This window comes from Canis lupus, chromosome 25 (genome assembly GCF_003254725.2).
Source record: "Canis lupus dingo isolate Sandy chromosome 25, ASM325472v2, whole genome shotgun sequence".
Classification (NCBI taxonomy): Eukaryota; Metazoa; Chordata; class Mammalia; order Carnivora; family Canidae; genus Canis; species Canis lupus.
Genome location: NC_064267.1, coordinates 46,983,777 through 47,004,473, shown reverse-complemented (window position 1 = coordinate 47,004,473; position 20,697 = coordinate 46,983,777). Strand labels below are relative to the sequence as shown.

The window sequence follows — 20,697 nt, the reverse complement described above, 5'->3', positions numbered from 1 at the left end:
TCGAGGTGAGGCTAAGAGGAACTGTGCGTGTGGCCCGAGCTCCCAGGAGGATGAGATGGTGGATTTCAGAATGAAACCTGGAGTTCCCCCTTGGAAATGCAAGTGGGAGCTGGTTAACAGTCCTCCAAAGTAGGTGGATGGTTACCTGTGTTCAAACGGAGGACAGCGTGGTCCAGCTGGGCATAAGAACTTGGCAGCCTCTGTGTCTAGGACTAGGCCCTCTGGGGGGTGGGGGGCACGCAGGGAGGAGAGAAGGTCTCTGTGTCCAGAGCAACATCAAGGATCTGAGGTCTGACGATGATCCTGACAAATCCCCAAGAAAATAGCAGGAAAATGCAGAGAATGTGTCATAGGAGAAGCCAAGAGAAGTTTCCAGCAAGGAGATTAGAAAGGGAACCAAGGAGCACGCCACGGTTGACAAGGTGAGGGTCTGGCCACAGAAGAGAGCAGTGGTCTCTGGCTGGGACGGGTCAAAGAGGAAGTGGCCAGGGAGTGCTTGGGGATGGTGGGTACGGACAGCTGTCCCAGCAAAGCGTGTCAAGAAGGAAAGCAGGCCAAGGCTTCGAAGCTGCTGAGGGCCCTGGCTGGTGCCAGCAGGAGAGACATTGGGACAGGTATGCATGGTCTGAGGCAGGATCTGACAACTGGGGAGACCCTGGGGACACAGGAAGGAGACAAGAAGAATATAGGAAGAGAGTCCTGGGACCCGGAGCACTGAGGGGTCCAGAGGTGGAGGGCATGACGCTGGCCACGCTCCCTTGTGCAAGCAGGACGCAGAGCAGACACAGCAGCCCAGGTACAGCTGGGGTGGGGGCGGGGGCAGGGGCCTGGGCAGGGGGAGTGAGCCTGCGTCTTCCCCTATTTCCTTGGTAAAGGGAAAAGAGGGTCATCAGGGGACGGAGGAAGTAAAAGATGTGAGAAGAACAAGTTGGAAACAATCATTTTGAAGTCTTATGCTGCGTCACCTTACTTTATGCTACTTAGTGTCAGGACCGTCACCAGGATCTTTCCTGCCACGTGGAGTCACTGCTCTAGTCCAAAGTGCTCAGGATGCCGACAGAATCAGGCTCACATTTCTCATCGTAGCCGTGGTTCGCGACCCCCTAGAAGATCTCAACCTTGGATGCGCTGGGGAACGTTCTGGGGCTCAGGTTCGCTCCTGGCCAAGAGGACACACATCGCCAGCCCTCGGCCCCAGGAACTGGTAATTTTAAAAAGCATCCTCGAGCCCAAGATGTGCAGCCAGATTTGAGATCCCCTGTCCCCCTGTCCTGGAGTCCACCCTCCCAGTTCCTCAACCCCTCTCTATCTGATGTGGGCTTCAGACTCGTCTCTACACCCCTGTCCACTGTGCTGGACACCTCCCAGTGTGGCCTTCTGGAAACAGGGCCCCACAAAAGAAGCCTGCAGGCCAGGTGCATTTGGGTAGAGGTGAGCAGGGGAGCAGGTCAGAGACCTCCCATTCCCTCAGGGCAGTTAAGTGGATGAGCAAAGTCTAGGCCGCCCCCCCCGGGGCTGGGCACCCCACTGCAGCACTTGTACATGGCTGGTTCGCTGAACCTCAACTTGAGATAGGTCTTCTCAGTTTCACTTTGTGGCCCCTAAGTCTGGAAGGTACCATGATTACACCTGTCATCGGGTGTTGTCCACACAGACTCATGTAGGCAACAGACAGACCTGCCAACAGACAAGGCCATCCCGGGCTTGCGGGACCTTTGCTTCCTGGCATGGCGCTCTCGGGGGCAGCCGAGCGGGTGGTAAAGAGGGCGGCGCAGTGCCTGAGACACCATCCGGCCCTGGCCAGCTGGGTGGGGATCATTCTAGGTCTTCATCAGAGGGGCTCTCATGCCTGGCAAGCAGCACTGAACATCAGAGCTGCTGGTAGCAGTGAGGCGGAGGGCAAGTGGCCAGCCTCGGGCTTCTGCCTGGGGAGAGGGTTGGAGACCAAGCTGGAAGGCCTGCAGGGACCAGACACTGCCTGGGGTTGGCTGCAGTAACTCCTCCAAGGCAGGAAACAGGCTGCCTTCTCCCTGGGGGGGGATTACTTAGCTCATGATGGAGGACAGCTTGGGGGCTTCAAGACGGGACCACAGACCCACATTTGCATTGCCTAGCTCACCCCGGCACTACTGACATTTTGGGTGGCATCGCTTTTTGGGGTGGGGATGAGGGTGCTGCCCTGTGGTGCTGAATTTAGCAGCCTCTGTGCTACTAGGTCTCAGGAGCACACCCCTCTCTCTGCCCCTTAGCTGCGACAACCCCAAGTGTCTCCAGATAGAGCCACATGTCCCTGAGGGTGGGGAGAGGGGACAAAACTACCCCTGGTTGAGAAATCGGGTCCAGAAGAAGATGCTGAGGGCCAGAGCAGGCTAAGACACTTAGTGCAGGTGCTATAGCACCGGGCCACAGGATCCCTCCTTCTCAGCTGTTTAAAATGATTTCTAGACTTCTGCTGGGGAAAATGAGGACTGCCAGCCTTCAAGCATGAAATCTACTGCTCCCTGTTCTGATATTGGGGGCAGTGTTTTCTCCGGTCAGCACCTGCTGCTAGAAATAGCTGGCAGGAGAGGACTAAGGAGATAAAGTACAAAGTAACAACGTTTTGATTGAGAGGGGAAAAAAAAATACACCTTTCCCCCCCCCTGTGGCCAGTTACCCTAGGAAGCTTCTGCTTTCTCCTTGGCCACATGCAGAGAGAGGAAAGCAGGCTCTGAGCACAGAGGGAGCCGGGGTCATCCCTTTAATTAGGCCGAGCGGCCCAGCGAGGGGAGCGGACCTTGGCGGCTGAGACAGGGTGTCCGGCTTTGAGAGATGAGAGCCCACGGGCCCTTTAACACCGCGCTAAGCTGAAGGTTGATGACAAACCCCAGGGAATGCTTTTTGAATGCCAGCCAGGACCGGAGAGGAACTGATGATAAAGGGGAGAGTTCAGGAGAAACCAGAGAAGGGAAAACATTATTTCCTTTAAAAGCAAGCTTTATAGAGATAAACAACTTCTATGGATACAATATTAAGAATTCGAGTCTCTTTTAAAAAAGACAAAAAAAAAAAAAAAAAAAAACCCTCCCTTAAAACCGCAGAGGGGGAAACTAGAAGCTTTGGAAATCAGAAAGATCTGGGTTTGAATTTTGGCTAATTATTAAGAGTCTTGCGTTTCTCAGCCTGTTTGAACCTCGGTCATCAAACGGCGACGGTGATTCTCAGAAAGTGAACATTAGACACAGAGAGGCCGCGGACAACAAAGGCAGTCCCCACCTTGACCTCCTCCTTTCCACCCTCACGAAAATCCTGCAAATGAAGCCTCCTGGTCCGAGCGGCGGCGTCACACTACCACCACCTGCTGGAGACAGGCCGAAATTGTCAGCATAATCGCCAAGGAGAGAAAAAAGTGCTCAAACTGTACCAGTTAGAATGGATGGACGGACTGTAAACATCCCAGCACCCGCTTACAGCACCCTCTCTGCCCCCGAGGGGATGCCTGGCCAGCCTCGGGTCAGCGCCCAGGACGGGAAAAACAGAGAGACGTGTGGGACGTACAACTAGCAGAGCTGAAACTTGTGTGTTTCATCTCTATGGTTACAACAGCCGTGCCAAAAAAAAAAAAAGTTCATAATGAGAAAAAGTCTTTAAAAACCTCAAAGGCTTCAGACTCAGGATCAATGGTCCAATAACAGATTCTGGTACATACTGGCTGGAAGGTGCATGATTCAACTGTTGGAGGGAGACACACATGTGCACACACGCCTTCACGGAGAAGACTGAGCACGGTGTGTGTACTTGGCACTGTCAGGGTGGCTGTCCGTGGGCCGGGGGTGGAGGCAGGTGGAGGCAGGGTCCCAGAGACGTGCTTTAGAGCCATTTGAAGCAATGCAATATTCACGGCGATGGCCAGCCAGGGCAGCAAAGATTAACTGTTGGAATGGAGCAATCGGGGGACGGGGTGGAGCCATCAAAACAACCTGACAGCCCAGGGGTGGGGGGAGCGTGGCTGCCACGGCAACAGCAACAGTTGAGGCCCTCGGCCCTGGGCTGGCACTGGGGGGACACACGGCACCGCCGGCCTGCCCGGCTCGCTGAGAGGCTCAGGACGCACACAGGACGCAGACGTCGGCGCACACCTTCTGCACAGGTGTGATGCATCGAAACACGCATTTTGCCTTGGAGCGAGATATGACAACCAAGCATCTACAAACGACCCCCGGGGGTCCCCTGCTACCCGCGGTACTGTGAACTCTCGGCTAACACTTCTAGAGAAAATTACCTACAGAGAAAAATGATTAATCCAAAGAAAGAAATTACAGGCTCCCAATAAGACTCACGGAAACTCTCAGCCAATAGTTGTTGCAGAGATAATTGTTCTGAATCTATCAATAAAGCTAAGCTGCCCCTTCATTGACTGCAAACAACAATTTCTTTCACCCAGGATTATAAGTTGGTGTTCACAGGCTCACTGCTGCCATTACGGTGATAAACAGTTTAAACCACAACAGGGTCTGACATGTAGATCAATTCTGCCTCCATAAAGAATCTACACAAGAGGTTCCAGGACAGGAATTTACAGCCACCAGTTTTTATTCCCTCTTGCTGCAAAAATTACTTCTGTCAAACACTTAGGAGAGTGAGGAAAAATGTAAAAAAATTAATTTTTCATGTACTGGCGGAGCAGCCTCTTCCAATGCAGAAGCTCAAGATGAATACGTTTCCGCATTTAAAAAATTATGCCGAGCAGCATGTGGTGCTTCGCCGAAGAGGGACCCAATCCTCCGCGCTGCTCGCAACCGGCAGACAGCAATTTGAAACCCTGAACTGAGCTGTCTGGATTTCCTCTAAGGGCAGATGCGGGTCTCATGTTAGCAACGCCAAATTATATTAGACATTTAATTTTAAACCTCAGGTACTTAATGTAAAACCTTACAACAGTAATAGTCATAAAGCAGTGGGGCATTCCATTTCACAGAATGGATTCTTCTTCTCCTCCTCCCTTAATTTAACCAGAACCTCTTGTTTTGTAGTTTTGCACGCTACAAAGTAATCTATCTAATTAGGAGTTGCTCACAGCTGCTTAAAAGAGAGAAGCCCCCAGGGTACCTGCGCCTTCGGAGGAGAAGCCTTTCAGAAGTTCTCTGGAGCCAAAGTCTTAATTTAGTGTGGACGAGGGGGCAGAGAAAAATTGACTCCCAATGTTTGTTGTTATTATGTCTTATAATAAAAGTGGATGACAATGGGAAGGCAAATTCACCAATTCAGGGGCATTTGGATTCAAAAGCTGCTTAGCTTCTCTCTGTCCCTGCTGCTAGCACAGTGTAAGCTTTTGTGACGCTGACATCCAGACCAGATACTCGGGGGAGGGGGGAGGAGAGGGGGCGAACAAAATAAAATGATTAAAAAAAGGAAAGAGGGTGGGATTTGTATCAACCGCAACTTGAGAAGAAAAGAAAAAAGCATGACAGAAAGCTCTTAATCATGTTTGTTTCTTTTGTGATTGTTTCCCGGCGCGGCAGGAAATGTTGATGTCCAAGTTGAGGTCTGGAAATCCATTCATAAATGCGTTTTCTTGAAGTCGCCTGTCAGATCCGATGGCCCCGACGTTCATTAAAAATTGCCGTGGCTCTGGCGACGTGATGGATCACGCAAGGCAGGGACGGCGCGCAGCAGCAGGAGCCAGGACGCTACGGTCACTGTAGGCGGGGACAGGGCTTCTCGACACCCAGGTGGACCAGCATATGGGGGGGGGGTGACCTGGAGCTCCCACCGAGCGAGTCCCGGTGGGCCTGGCTGGCTGCATTTCTAGCCAACTCCCGGGGCTGCCGAGGCCAGAGCGCTGGTTGTCAAACTTCAGCGTGCACATCGTCCCGCGCAGGGCTTGCGAACACGGGCTGCCGCGGCCTGGCCCTGAGCTTCAGATTCGGTGGGTCTGGGACGAGACTAGGAATGTGCACCTGCAACCAGCTCTGGGGGAGCAGGGGGGCGGGGGCGGGAGGCGGAGGTGGGGGGCGTTGGCGGCGGCGGGTCTGGGAAGCACCGACGTGTTCTCAAGGTTGCATCCGGGCCCTTACCGGAGTGGGACTTTGGACGAGCGACGTGTAGCGGCGTCTCTTCACCCGTCAGGTGGAGCTAACATCAGTATCGACTCCCTGAAGATGAAAGGAGATCTTCCACACGAGGCCCTCCGTAAATAGCTCCCGTTACTGTTACTGCTGCTGTTTCTCTTTTCAACCTCCCCTGGTTGTGACGTGCAGTCAACCCTCAGAAAACAGAGGCATAAAGAAGGATCGCGCAAGAGCGTAGGAATCCTCCTCCTGTCCAGCATCCCGCTGTCTTTCCGGATCTTTGCTACTTAAATAATGCCAGCTCTGAGCCTTAAAATTAAGATGCGAGTTATTAATTTTGCCGTTCAGACCTCTTGGTCCTCTTCCGGTCCCGCCTGCACCCATTCTGCTGACACAGAGCTCCCACTGGCCCCTTCGCGTCACGGCGGCTCTGCAGCTGCTGCATTTCCCCTTTCCCTCCTCCCTGAGCCCTTTCCAAACTGCCTCAGTGCTTATAATAACTTCCTCTTGCGGTTTGGCACCCAAAAACCCCAACTGGTCTTAAGCGCTGCTCAAGTTTGATTCTCTCTGAGCGGCTCTCCTTGTCTGACTGTCCCTAAACCACGGGGGCTCTCCCGCAAGTTCCCCGTCCACGGCCCACGGCGGGGTGACTCAGGGCCAGACGGGAGCTCCTCACCTCCCGTGTTCGGGGTCCAGGCTCTGTGGCCTCAGGGAGCCTGACTAGTCTTTACTGAACGTGCTGTTGGAATGAAGAATGGACGTGAACAGATGAGAAACCACTTTATCGATATAAAACAGCATTCATGTAGGCAAGCTTGGTCTCTTAGAGGAACTTTCTAAATGTGTGCGCAGGGACCAGTGCGATCATCTTCTGAGGAATGCCACTTCCAAGCAAACGGAGGGGCTGGAAATAACGGAGTCCTGTGCTCTGGTGCTGTGAAGCGCCCACTGCACACACGCCCAGCCAGACGCAAAGACCTGCGACCCAGGGCGGGGAGTTACCTGGTGAGTCTTAGTCACAGGGATAACTGTGCAGGTTTGCATAGAACGGACTTAGATGAGTATACCGTTTCCCATGCCTTTTCTAGAAAATATATATATATTTTTAAAGTAGGTTCCGTACCCAGCGTGGAGCCCAATGTGGGGCTTGTACTCAGGAGCCTGGGATCAAGCTCTGAGCTGAGATCAAGTGCCAGATGCTTAACCAACTGAGCCACCCAGGTGCCCCTATAAGTAAAGGGGGGCAAAGATCGGAGGTGATGGTCTCTCTCTGGAACTTGCTCTTTTATCCCCCTTCTCCCCAAATAGAACTCCCACAGCACCTCAGGAGCAGAACTCAAACGCTGTCACTCAGGCCGTGCTGGGGGCTCCTCAACGCAGAGGAGGAAAGTTCTAGAAGGTCCCTGCTGGACAAGGCAGGGCCAAGGGGGTGTGCCTAGCAGGCTCTGGAAACCCCTCTGCAGAAAGGCAGCGATGGAGTAAACCCAGCGGGCTAGTGATACCGACCGAAAACATCACCTCCATTCAAAGCATCTGATGATGCGGTAATTAGGTGAACTGCTTGCTCCTCCTAAGAAAACCAAGTCGCTGTGAGGACAGCAGCAGACACTGAGCTACAGAGGCCTCGGGCCAGGTGCTGGGCTCACACCTAAACCCCGAGGGAGGGAAGCACGCCCGTTCCTCAGATGAGACAGGCTCGTGGAGGGAGGATGGTGGCGATGCTCTGAGAACAGGCCGTGTGATGGGAAGTCCCTTCCGGGGCAGGGGACGGCGGTGAGCACTCAGACGTCACAATTCCAAGGGACCAAACTCCAGGTGCTTCGTCTTCGGTGAGTCCGACCCCCTCCCCTGGGGTTCTCAGGGCATCGCAGACATCTGCTGCCTCCCACGTGTCTTCCCCTGGGTGAGGAAGGAGCACCGGGCCGCGCCACAAGCTCTCCCAGACCCACGCTGCTCCTCAGACTCCGTTTCTCCTCCGCACCTTAGTCTGGAGATGTCCGTACTGAGAGCCTTCACTTGGCAGGTCTGCCAGAGGGAGGCGAGTAACTAGAAATAAGGATTATGTTTACCCAAAGCAAACGTCCTGCTGTAGCAGCTGGTAGGTCTATAGGGAAGACCTGATGCTGAATCTTTTAATTAGAACAAATTATGCTAAAATTACTTTAAAACCCTGCCTGATGGATGACATACAACAGTGGGAATTCCGTTAAATACCGGTGAACAGGCCATAGACAAGATGCCACAGGCAAAGCTGCAAAGCCAGCGCAGCCTCGAAAGTCCGTAATTCATGATTCCTCACAAACATCAAGACAGCTCCCGACGTCCACACTCATCTCCCAAAAAGCTGCCCACACTCACCGAAAAAAAATAAAAATAAAAATAAAAAAAATAAAGAGGTGGGTGGCAGGGGAACTCTCCAAAATGTAGAGGGTACATCAGGAATTTGGGGAAAATAAGGAGCATGAATGATGTGTTTTCCTTTCATGAAAAAACACACATACCCCAAGCCCTGGCGATGTGAAGTGTGCAGCGGTGGTGGAAGCGTGGCCCGGGTCCCACAGGAAAGCGTGACCCCAACGTGGGTTCTGCATTATTGCTCGCCTCCTGTCACGGGACCGTGGGAAAGCCACTCTGCCCCGTGTGCAGCCTCACTCCCCAAATCTGACAGGCCACCTGCTCCTCCCTGACCAACAGGAACACGTGGGACGGTGTGCGTGAGACCTCGGTCAAGGACCAAATGCTCCTGCACGGATCAAAGGGGACACGCGCACCGCTCACGCGGCCGCCCCACGGGGCCTGCACTCGGGGCGCCGCACCCGGCCCCTGGCTCACACCGAGGACCGTGGGGGGCCGCGGGTCCGTGGGGCTGCGCCCTCTCTTACCACTGCTGATGGCCGAGTTTGCAATGACCGTAGCCTCACTCCACTGGTCGGCACTGGAGACTGAGTAGGAGCGCTGCTGCATGCCATCCGGCCGGCCGCTGAAGGAGCCCAGGCTGACGCCGCTCGCCATCTGAGACCCAGACGCACTAGTGACATTCCCTAGGAATAAACAAGTCAGGTGAACACCACCTCGGACTGCAGACCCCAGAAGCCAGCACGACTTAGTCTAGAGGCCCAAGTGCTTGCACACGGTGGGTCGTAGCACCGGGAGCAGCTGGCGTCCTGCCCCAGTGGAAGATGGAAGATCCGGGAGGACAGACACGGTGCAGCAGATCTCCGGGGGCCTGGAAGCGCACTGCCAAGGGCCCTAACCGCACAACACGATCCTGAACGAAGACGGCCACGCAACGCCGCCTCTGGGTGGAGCAGAGGTGAAGACCAAGACCCACTTCTGGGAGAAGCCGCGGACCCGCAGGCCGGCGAGACGGACCCTACAGGGGCCCCCGCCGTGCCAACGTACCAACGGAAGTGACGATGACCACGGATGGCAGCCAGCTGCCTGGTGCCCGAGACGACGTTCACGGTGAAGCTATAGTTTACGATCAGCGCGGATCAAAGCTGCGAGACGGGACATCGGAGGAAACGCAGGCTTAACCCAGGTACGTGTACCCTTACCCCCAAGGAGGCCAAGCAGGGCGACACAGCCGAAGCCACGCGCGACCACACGGGGCGGCGAAGGACGGAGATACGGTCCGAAGCTCAACATCGGAATGAACGATTTTCGTCTCACGCCAATTTCAGACCTCAAAAGCATGGATCCAGCGCCCGTCTGAAGCCCGGCCCGTCATACCTTGTGCAAGTGAATTGATTTGTTGGATGCGGATCTTCAGAGATACCAGGTTGGTTTGGTTTTGAACTCTCCTCTGATTATTTTAGTTTGGAACCAATTAAGTTCTAAACTGTTTTAATAGAAGGCTTTCCTAGCACAAGGTTTTACGTGCAGAGACGGGATCCGCGGCTTCCGCATCTGACCAATTACCAGAATTATCCATGGAGCTTTTTAAAAATAGAGGCTTCAAAATATTTGTATTTTGATTCCGAAGGCCTGGGGCGGAGTGGGGGCGCGGCGCTTAAGAGAATACACACTTTCCACGGCACTGTGGTGGTCCTGGGGGGCCGCCAGAGGTAGGGAGCAGGACTCCGCTACGAATAACCCACCTGACTGTGTCCCGTAGAGCACGGGCAGGTCACAAACTCACCTACTGAAATGTGTATGTGAGCGATGCAACAAACAAGCGGCCAATGGAGATGAGTGATTTTGCTTCAAAAAATATATTTCTATTTTAACAAATGCTACCGATTTTTTCTTTTCTTTTTTTTTTTAATGCTACCGATTTTATGCTGTTACTTGACCCGGGCACACTTCGAATGTCATGAGCAGCTCTTTCTAGGGAGGCCTATCCGATTCCAGAAAAAAAGCCAGAAGAGTGACACCTCGGGAACTATAGAGTAGGAGGAGGACACAGATCCTCCTAAGAGTGGTTCTCAGATCAACGGCAGCAGCATCGCCCGAGAGCATGTTAGGAATGCAGACCCCCAGGCCCCACTCGCCTCACCCCTGCTTTTCCAGAAGATGCTCAGGTAACGTGCGTGCACGTGAAATTCTGAGTGCACCTGCCAAAGCTCAGACACCAGAGAGGACTACGAACATGGAACAGCAGCTATGACTGGAGCTCTTCACCACCCCGGACTCCTGATGGCAAACATGCCTGAGGGAAGCACGCAGGACTGCAGGTCAGGAGCCTGGGTCTTGGCTCCTCTGTCTACAGCTGCAGCGTCTTGAGCCAGTTTAACCATCTCCCTCCTAGGACCGAGGTGCTGATATTCGGGCACGCTCAGGCCCTAAAATCCTGGAAGCACACATGGCCTGAATGACAGAGCTGGCTGGCATTCCCAGAGCCCCCCGGAGGCCTGGGAGGATGGCCGGGCATCTGGCAGTAAGGGACACAGCTCAGGCTCCTCGGGGACCCTCTATGTTTAGGGCATCCTAAAGCTGTTTCCTGGATGGGCTTCTCCTCCGCCAGGCCCCTATTACAACAGGGGCTCAGACCACTGCAGGGCAGCATCTGGGGAGCGGATGAGTGCTCCCACCGGGAAGCTCAGTGTGGGTCCCCCCTGCAGCCTGTGTCCGTACCTGTGTCTTCCTGCTGCCTTCCTGCCACATACTTCCTCTGTCCTGCTCTCCTGTCGGGGGGTGCCCACTGGGGCTGCAGCCGCGGGCTTCTCGTCAGGCTCCACCATGGGCAGCAGGTGTGTGAGAGGGGCGTGAAATGGGTTGTGTGTTCCCAGGCTCCCTCCATGAGCAGTTACCTGAGGCTGGCTGTCCCCGGGGCTGGCTGGGAGACCCCTCCCCTTGCCCCACGGGGCCCACGCTGGACTCTGTGCCACTTCTGCTCGCCCTGGGGCTCACATCCCTGACCCTGGGCCCGCCCTTCCCGGTGCAGATCCTGATCTCACACACCTACACTCAGAGCCACGCTGGGGGCCAGGCTCCCCTCCTCCGGAGCCCCAAAGCCACTTGTACTTTCATCACATGAATTCTCAGCACACAAGGGCTTCGGGGCCTTGCTAATATGTTTATGGTAGCGGAAAAGAGAAAGATGGAAAGAGGTCAGAGAGACAACGAGAAGATCCACAGAAGCTGTGACCCCACTGCCGAGCCAGCCCACGGGCACACCTGCCGTTTGGCAAAAACATCAAGGAGATCATTCATGTCCTCCTTTTGCTGCCCAACCCCACCTGTGACAAGTCACCATCAAGTGGGCTCTGTCCACAAAAGCTCATCTTACACCAGCTCTAGGTACACAGGCCAAAAGCACCTGAAGATCCCAAAACACCCTCACTGTCTCTGCCTTTGGGCCGATGATGACAGGACGACACGACGACACTTGAGCCCGCTGCGCAGCTTCCCTTTGAGCAGTGGCTCCCGGAGGACGACCAGCCTAAAAACCTCCTGATACACTTCCTTGAGAAAAGGCAGAGGGAAGTTGCCAAGTGCACCTGTCCCCGACTACGTGAGGCACAATCCCAGGGGCACCCACAAGCACACGGCACAGCCACGTCGGTCTGAACTCGGACTGGAGCGTGTGCAACGTTCTAATGGAGGTTACCGGACAAAGCGCTCATCTTAGGTGGACAAACTCTCCATCTCCAGGACAAACAGCCACTGTGGAAAGAGAGTAGGTTCCCTGAAACGTTCACACTGAAGCAAATCTACGTGCCGGTGGTGGTCATGGGTCTGCAGCTGGTCCCCTGGTTCTTAAACTTCTAGCTCTGGGTCAAAGGAAATTTTAAGCACAAGTTCAATATATAAAGCTGCTGGGGGAGCAGGTCTGGGGTTTGGCTCCTGAGGGGATCCCCCAGCTGGGCCGTGTGGCGTGAAGAACCTCCTGGCCAGACTGTGTGCTCCTGGTGTCGGACGTGGAACTAGTGCAAGACCCAAAACAGCGGTGAGGGCTTCTTCGGAGAGCCGAGCCTGAGGGCCGTCCAGCGTGTGAGGCTCTCCTCATCCGAACCACGCTCAACCCCCACCCGTGGACTCACGATAAACTATATGACTGAGCTCTGGCCACGTGAATGTGTGTATATGGACACACGGTCCCAAAAGTAAAATTTTAAAAAAGATCCGTAGACTTGCGGCCTGGAGTCTGGGTTGCGCTCAGAGATGCCTTTCTGCTTAGTAGTCAATGGTCTCTCTTTTAAGGTAGAATTTGGGAGATGTCTTCCTAAAAATCTGTGGTTTCTGGCATCATTTGAAAAATAGGAGTATCTGGCAGCAGTGGGCATGTGTCTGCATGCTCTGCATCGGCGGTGCGGCAGCCAGGGCACAGGCCCGCCTGTCTGCCCGGGGCCTGACCTTTGCTAACTGCGAGTTACAAAATCTTTCAAAAATATGCATAAGAAGAACTTCGTTTCAGAAGTAAAACGTATCTGGTTTTCTCGCAGGAGAACAAATCTCGCTTTAGTATATATTCTATTTTGACGTCAGTTATGACTCTCCTAAATATAAGAGATCAGTAAGAGATCCACTAACTGCAGCGTAACAAAATAAAGTTATGAAGGGCAAAAAAATCCTGTTTTTGCCCTAAAACAGATAGCTCCAGGATCCACACAAATAGGCACTTGCCTTGAAATGTAAACACACGAAGACACAGGCTTTAGCTCTGAGGCAAACCAGTGGTCCACGGATGCGGCCACGGCCCCGTGAAAGCAGTCTCACTGGCGGGCGGTGGCCCGTGGAGCATCTCGCTCCGAGTGAGAGCCGTCCCGGCCCAGTGGTCACACTCGGGGGCATTTCTACTTGCTCTGAGTGAATCCATTAGTCAAGAAACCAACAGCCCCCCAAATGTTTCACGAATATCTTAAATAATGATATAGATTTAAAATCTAAATACGGTATTTTATGTCAATCTCGGATGCTTATTTTTCAACACACACACACGGCGCCCAACAAGGCTAATGCACAACTGCATTTCTGTTCCTGAATAGATGTCACTAACTGTCACCGGTCAGGCAAGGCCCCTGCTTCGTAGACTGTATACGTACGCGTCCAGCAGCATTTGGCCTACGTGTTACCACACGGCGTCGTTCTCACTGCTTTTTCTTTTTTATAGATTTTATTTATTTTTTTGAAAGAGAGAGAATGAGCAGGGGGAAGGGCAGAGGGAGAGGGAAAAGCAGACTCCTTACTGAGCTGGGAGCCCCACGCGGGACTCGAGGGGACCCTCGAGATCGTGACCCCGAGATCATTCCGCCCTGATCGAATGCAGACGCTTCACTGACTGAGCACCCCAGGCACCCCTAACTGCTTCTGCAAATACCTCTGAAGCAGGTAAGGAAGAGGCTAACCTTAAAGTCACTTTATTTCCTCTCCAGGTACTCTAGGGCCGTGTCTGCCAATGAACGGCAATTCATTTCACATTAACAAGTTATTAATTAAGGCTGTGGATCCGGGGTTCTCGTCTGGGAAAGAAGCCCACGACTCGATCTGGCTTTCTGGCTGCCAGGGATCAGAAGGCCAAGACCAGCTGAGATACAGGGTGGTGGGGGGTGGAGGGGGTGGCCGGGGGTGTTGAACACCGGGGGCCGTGCCCGGACAGCGGGGTGAAGGGCTCCGGCAGGTGCCCACCTGAACACATGTGCGTCCTGCGGAATTTCATTCGTGTGGCTGAGAAACAAGATAGCACACCGAGGTCTAGCAGCCTGGGGGAGAACGCAGCACACGGGCGGAAACCACTTTCTTTGTAGGCATGCCCGTCTCCTAGAGAAGAGATTCCAAAAGCTGGATCGAAGGTCCTCTCTCTCGGGGATGAGGAGGAAAGTCTAAGACTTGATCCCACCTCATTAAGCTCTACGCCGGGGTCAACAGACAGGAGGGAAACTGATGGGACACCCCTCGACCCCCACCCCCCACCCACTGTGGGGCCTGAGGACCAGAGCCGCAACCCCCCGGAGGGTGGGGAGAGGGGAACCTTCTGTTCTTTCCTGCCCTTCCTCCTCCTCCTCCCCACCTCCCTCTCCCTGTGCCCCTACCGGAATCCCCACCTGCACCCTTATTGCATCTAGGCTGCTCCTTGGATCTTGTGTTTCTTCATGTCGTGTGGCCCAAGCAACGCCACCAGGCACCCTTTTGTTCCGGATGGCCTTTTTAGGGATGTCTGTATGGTAAATAGGCTTGGATGATAGAGAGAAAGCTCTTCCTCCACAGGAGGGCAGATCTGTTTACGGTCGCCTTCCGTGGCGCTGGTCAGGTAGGCTTGTGTGCGTTCCATCAGAGAAGACTGAGGTTCCCTAAACTCGGGTTCCTTCTCTGTGATGCAACCCACTGTACACTGGTGTTCCCTGGCCCTTGGGGGAACAGGTACATGACAAGGGTGACACTCTGGCCACTGTACTACAGCTGTGATACCCTCCCATGAGTCCTGAAACCAGGACTCCCGTCATCTAGGACACCAGCAGGCTGGCCCGTTACCTTGCTAGCAGGTGCCTGCCGCCTCCTCTAACCCTGACCTTCCTGGGCCACCCAGTCTCCCCACACTGAACCCCTGGGCACAGGGACGGAAACCAGAGTCTGTGCCCTGCAGGGAGCTACCGGGAGGTGCAGAAGGTTTCGGACAAGCCCACATGTGGCCAAAACACAAGGCTGAGGACACAAGAGCCATGAGAAGGTACGAGGGGCAGGAGAGAACCCCTGGAAGGTTCAGGACAGACTTCACGGAACACCGCAGATTTCTTTCAGATTTTGGACACGGAGGCCCCTCCCTCCAGAACAGTATGGAAAGAGGAGTCTCACGCCGTCCCAGGACAACCCAAACCCTCTTCTGACTGACTCTCCTGACTGTTTACTCAACGGTCCAACAGGAGTCTCTCTCTCTCTCTCTCTGTCTCTCTCTCTAGTTTCCTGTTTTTCCTTCACCTCAGTCCAGTTGGAAGTCACACAGACGTGCCTAAACACCAGCGCCAGAAAGCCCGGGCCAGGATGCAAACAGCAGCATTCCTCGCTGTGGCCCCAGACCAGAAACGGCTGGATGTCTGTCGACCACGGGCGCCCCGTGGGACGTCCTCACGGTGGAATCCCACACACCAGGAAGGACGGGTAAAGCCGATGTGGCCACAACAGGAGGGACTTCACAGACTGGGTGCGCAGAAAGACCAAGCCAGGCACCACCCGCTGTGAGCTCACCCAATGGTTCACACCCAACAGGAGTGAGAAATCTGATGGTGAGCACCTTCATGGGGGGGTGTGCACGTGCGTGTGCATGTGTGTGTGTGTGTGCGCGCGGGCAGCAGGGACAGGGGCAGGGGATGCCACGGGGCCTTCTGGGCTGGCGGCCACCTGCTGCTTCCTGACCGGAGTACTGGCCACCTGTATACGAGAGTTGTATACAACTTATCCCACCCACCCACCCACCAAAAAAGCTAAAAAGGAGGCCATGTGAATAGCTCGTGAATACAGAGGCCCAGTTCAGCAAGTAGGAGAGACGGAGGTGAGTGGGGCGAGGGCACAGGTGCACCAGCATTAAGTCTCAAAGAGGGACCCAGCCCTCTGTGCCTTGAGATGCAGCTTCCATGGGGGGTGGGTGGGGGGCAGGAAAAAACCTCTTTGCGATCTGTCTCCAAATCTCTTCCCCGGATAGTATCTGCATTACCAGGAAACACATGGGGGACTACCTGGCCTGTTCTGAACTCAGAAAGAGTGTTTCCTCAAATACCCCGACTCCGACTCCGGATCAGCTGGCTGCCCGCCTTGATTAGCGGGGGGCAGCGGCATTACCATGCTAATCCACGGAGTCCCAGCGCCATCTCCTTGATATGGATATGTGTGTGCTTACGGCCGCCCTGATTAGCGCCAGCTTCCATGTGTCAAAAGCGCCAGATTCTTCCCAAGGAATAATTTTAGCTTTACTTATGCCCCTAAAGTGTAAGAGTTGATTTGAAAAGGTACTTACCTCCACCATATGCTATTTTTCTTAAAACAATTTGCATTTCAAAGTGACTATGGCATTTATATCTGAATGAATATCAGTATGTTGCCTGAACTGATCTCAAACGAGCATGAAAAAGATGCTGGTTTTCTATTGAACGCGAATGTTTTCATCCACCAAATGACATCAAAGACCGAGTTCCCGCTTTTAAGCTATAGGCTTATTACATAAAAAATAGCTTGCTCTGGTTTTTAAAAACATACTCTGAAATAAGGCTTTTCAAAGCATTCAAGTAAAGATTCGTCAACAATCCTTTCTTTTAAAATACGAAATTTCGCTCACTGCCCGCTCCGTTTGGTTCATCATCACAAACAGAGCTCGGCCTTCTCAAAGACTCGGAGTAGAAAAGGAATAGTTGGCATTTGGACGACTGGTTAAGTAGCTTAAAAAGGAGCAGCAGCGCTTGGCAATGGGTGACAGACCGAAGTTTCCTGTGACTCGCGCGAGGCGGGCGCAACCCAGAGGGTTTACGAGGACAGCACAGACGTTGGTTTCCGTTGAGCAATCTTACACCTTTTTAAAAAACAAATCGTAATTCCCACACAGGGTTGGTAGGAGCTCCCCCTGCCCCCAGGGGGAACCTCCAGGGGAGGCCTCCCCCTTAGAAACCCACGGAGACCACTCTTGGGGGTCGATCCTCATTCCTCCGGGGCCTCCGATGTTAGAGAAGTTTGGGGCGCGAGGCGGCCTCACAACCTCCCGGAGCACAGCCCCCCGCTGAGCACGCAAAGGGAGGCCGGTCTGCTGGAATCAGAGAGGGGCGACGGAGGCTACTCTAACGGCCACACCACTTCAAAATAGGCCTTCGCCATCTGTTCGTCCTCTAATTATAAACCCAAAAAGAATATAATTCACAACACTACCATAAAAAGTGAGATAGGGATGATTTAAGTGCCCATGAGCAGGGCCGTTCGCCGCACTATTTGCATTGGAAATCTGCCCTCCTTTTTGGCAACCAGGACTTCAGGCTAAGAGGATTTTTTCCAAGGACACATTCGGTATCTTAAAGATGTAGGCGTCCGGGATTCTGCGCTGGGGTAAAATGACACTTGTTTCGTTATCGAGTGCTTTCAACACACCCACTATGGAGGCAGGGATCGCAGGCTTCTCAGACGGCGACGGATCCCTTTGTTGTGACAGGTCTTCCACACGTGCTTACCAGGGAAGAGAGAGGACGTATGGAGTCCAGACCCGGCGCTAACAGAGGATGCGATCGCTACTACACACAACAGCGTGGCCATGCTCAGAACTACAGTCCCAGAACCAGTTTCCTCTTATTTCCTAAAATGCAGAAATAGATCACTTTGTTCAGATTTCTCCCTGTTCTGATTATGATGCCAAGGGTGGGGGGGGGGGGAGAGGAGGAAAAACAATGAATCTTTTTTTTTTTTTTTTGTGGTACAAATGTCTTTAAAACTTACCTTGCACGAAGGATGTAAATTAGAAATCTTCCCAAAATCTCAAGTAACAGATCAACTCGTTATTGGACGTGAGCGTCAATTTTTCTTAGCGATGGCCACAGAAATGACGTGATTTTTATATTACACGTCTTTCTTATGACTTCCTAACCATCTTCACACTTATTCCATAATCTTCATGATCATTTTACATGCACAACATCTCACTGATTTAATGCAGACCATATTTTATACTGCTATTTTCTTACCTTTGGATAGTTTCGTTTCCAATTCCTCATCAGTGTAAACAACACTGCAGAGGACATCTTCTATTTAGACTTTTCCTTAGGATAAAAATCCCAGGAGCGTCATTCCCGAGTCAAACAGCATTAGCATCTTTCTGACTTGTGATGTTGGTCGCTGATTTTTCTCAGGCCGTTGGCCGAAAGAAGATGGAACCGGGCATCTTGAAAACAATTCAGTTCATGGTTTATAAAATGGATGGAACACTAATGATGATGACAATAATACGCCCCATGTGGCTGATTGATATAAACATCAAATTGTATAAAGCGCTTTGTAAACCGCAAAGCCTTTGTGGGTATTAGCTGTTATTAATTTCACCAAGGGTGAGTTTTCCTTTGCTCTACAGTTTGTTTTCTAATAAAAGCTTAAGATGGTGATACTGCTAATTTTGTTGGCCTTTAAAATCTCCAAGGTCTGACTGTCTCCCTTATGTTTTTCTCGTGATGAGGTCTCGTGTGCCCCCTGTGCACGTCTGCATTGTGGCAGTCATGGTGATGATGCACGCTCTCGAAGGTTTCCTGAGCACCTACTGCACCGACCAGTAGGCTAGCGCTGGGACGATGTGAGGACACTCCTACCACTCCAGGTCTTCCAAAATACCCAATGTGTTACGACCAGTTCTGCCCAAACTGTCAGAGGCACAATTTATAAAAGGAAAGAAGGAAATGAAATCATGAGCTTGGGACATGGTGCCAGCGGTGGATGAATGGTGTAACCAGATGGCGAGGAAAGGATGGCGAGCCGGGGAACCCGTGGGCCGGCTCACACCCTGCTGCCGGGCTGCTGCTGCTGCATCCTGAGGATGGATGTTATTTGGTATTTGGGACAATTCAAGATGAAAATAGTAAGCACGTCAGAAGGTGGGCTTTCACTGAAGTGATTATATTTAGAGATCAGTCTAAATATTTATTCCGAAGACAGAGTCTGTTTCCCAGTTACTGTGAAAACAATGCCTGCTCTCTGCATCTTGGCCACTTCCACCTGCTTCAGGAACACTTGCTACTGCAGACTCAGAGGCGCTTCCTCACCCAGGGCGTTCACCGAGCTTGTGTGGCCACGACCCGCTACGTATGCGGGTCACACAGACGAGCGTTATGCGCAATGCTCGATAATGAGGTACATTACACGAAAAGGAAAATAAAACGAAGGGTTTTCTTTAAAGCCACAAAATATGATTACAACGCTCACGTAGTAACGTCGTGTACAACACAGAGCCCGAGGCGTCCACAGCTTGGTCCACTATACTCGCAACAACTACAACCAACGTGGTTTCTTCCTTTGCTATGGACGACATGATACACACAATAGGTGTTTTGCCCAAAATCCATCTTGAGAGCAAGGTTTCTCTGGCTGTCAGCACATTTACTATCCCTTCAGGGAGGAGACCGCCGTGGTCATGGGGGCCTACGCTAAGAAGAGCTCACTTCTCTCTCTCTGTTCTGGGCCCATGAGGTCAACTCTTACAGAGAAACTACAGTCGTGGTGTGGACGTGGGCTGCTTGACTGTGGTCAGGATGGGCCTGGCTTTCACCACTCACCAGGAATATTCCAGAAAGACAAGTGTTCTCTATACTAACAGTAACTACCAAACGCTGGGCCACAAGGTTCAGACACGCAAATGCCAGGGCTACTCTGAAAATTCTCTGCCAGCGTGGGGACGGGAATGCAGCAAGGAGGCCAATCGTGGGCTTGACTCTAGCACACAACGGCTTTCTCGAGCCCCAGGCCAGCACTCAGCCACCCTCCTGAGGGCCGAGGTCCTTCTCAGGGCCTGTCTCTGCTCTAGCTCTTCCTGTGCCGACCACTTGCTGGTCCTGAAAGCATCATGAGAACGGCTGAAACACTGCTCTTCACTGAGCACACGTTTCTGAAAGGGGGCAAAGAGTTTCTAATGCAACTTTTATTTCCTTATGGGGATATGTGTCCCCATGGCGATGGACAGTGCAGGGTCCCTAGTGTTTTTAACTGAAATCATCAATGGGGCACCTGGGTGGCTCAGTCGGTGAGGCATCTGCCTTTGGCTCAGGTCATGATCTCGGAGTCCTGGGTTCGAGTCCCGCATCGGCATCGGGCTCCCTGCTTGGCGGGGAGCCTGCTTCTCTCTCTCCCTCGGCCTGTCCCCCTGCTCGTGCTCTCTCTCCGACAAATAAATACAATCTTTAAAATAAAATAAGCTGAGATCATCCGGATCAAGGTGTTTTTTTGCCAGTCCTTACAGAAAAGAACACTGCCCCTTAGAGTTCTGGTAACTGAAGGAGGTTTCCTTAAACTGGAGAGTGTGCTTCTGTCTGACGCCTGAACTACCCCCCAGGGGTCCTGCCCACACGGTGCTACGTCACAGGAAAGCGAAGAGCACTTCCCCTCAGTGGTTTCCCTTCCACGTCACTTGGTGGGCGACGCTCAGCAGTAATGACTTAATGATAAAATAACCGTGAGGTCACGAAACCAGGAAGACAAGTTAACGGTCTACACCTCAAAGAGCTCGCGGTTTCATGACGGAAGCGACGGAATGGACACT

General features: G+C 52.9%; 1 protein-coding gene across 20 annotated transcripts in view; it reads right to left on the bottom strand.

The window, feature by feature from the left end:
• Positions 1–20,697, bottom strand: part of AGAP1 (ArfGAP with GTPase domain, ankyrin repeat and PH domain 1) — a 533,006-nt gene that overhangs the window by 158,066 nt on the left and 354,243 nt on the right. For 14 of the 20 annotated variants that reach the window (XR_007405993.1, XM_025463529.3, XM_049101379.1 and 11 more), the window contains one exon: positions 8,933–9,091. The exons of the other annotated variants lie outside the window; for them this stretch is intronic. Coding sequence is in view for 13 of the 14 variants with exons in the window: in XM_025463529.3 (XP_025319314.1) it covers positions 8,933–9,091 (159 nt within the window). In the remaining variant the exon portion in view is untranslated. The remainder of the gene's footprint in view (positions 1–8,932; positions 9,092–20,697) is intronic. 20 annotated transcript variants of the gene reach the window in all.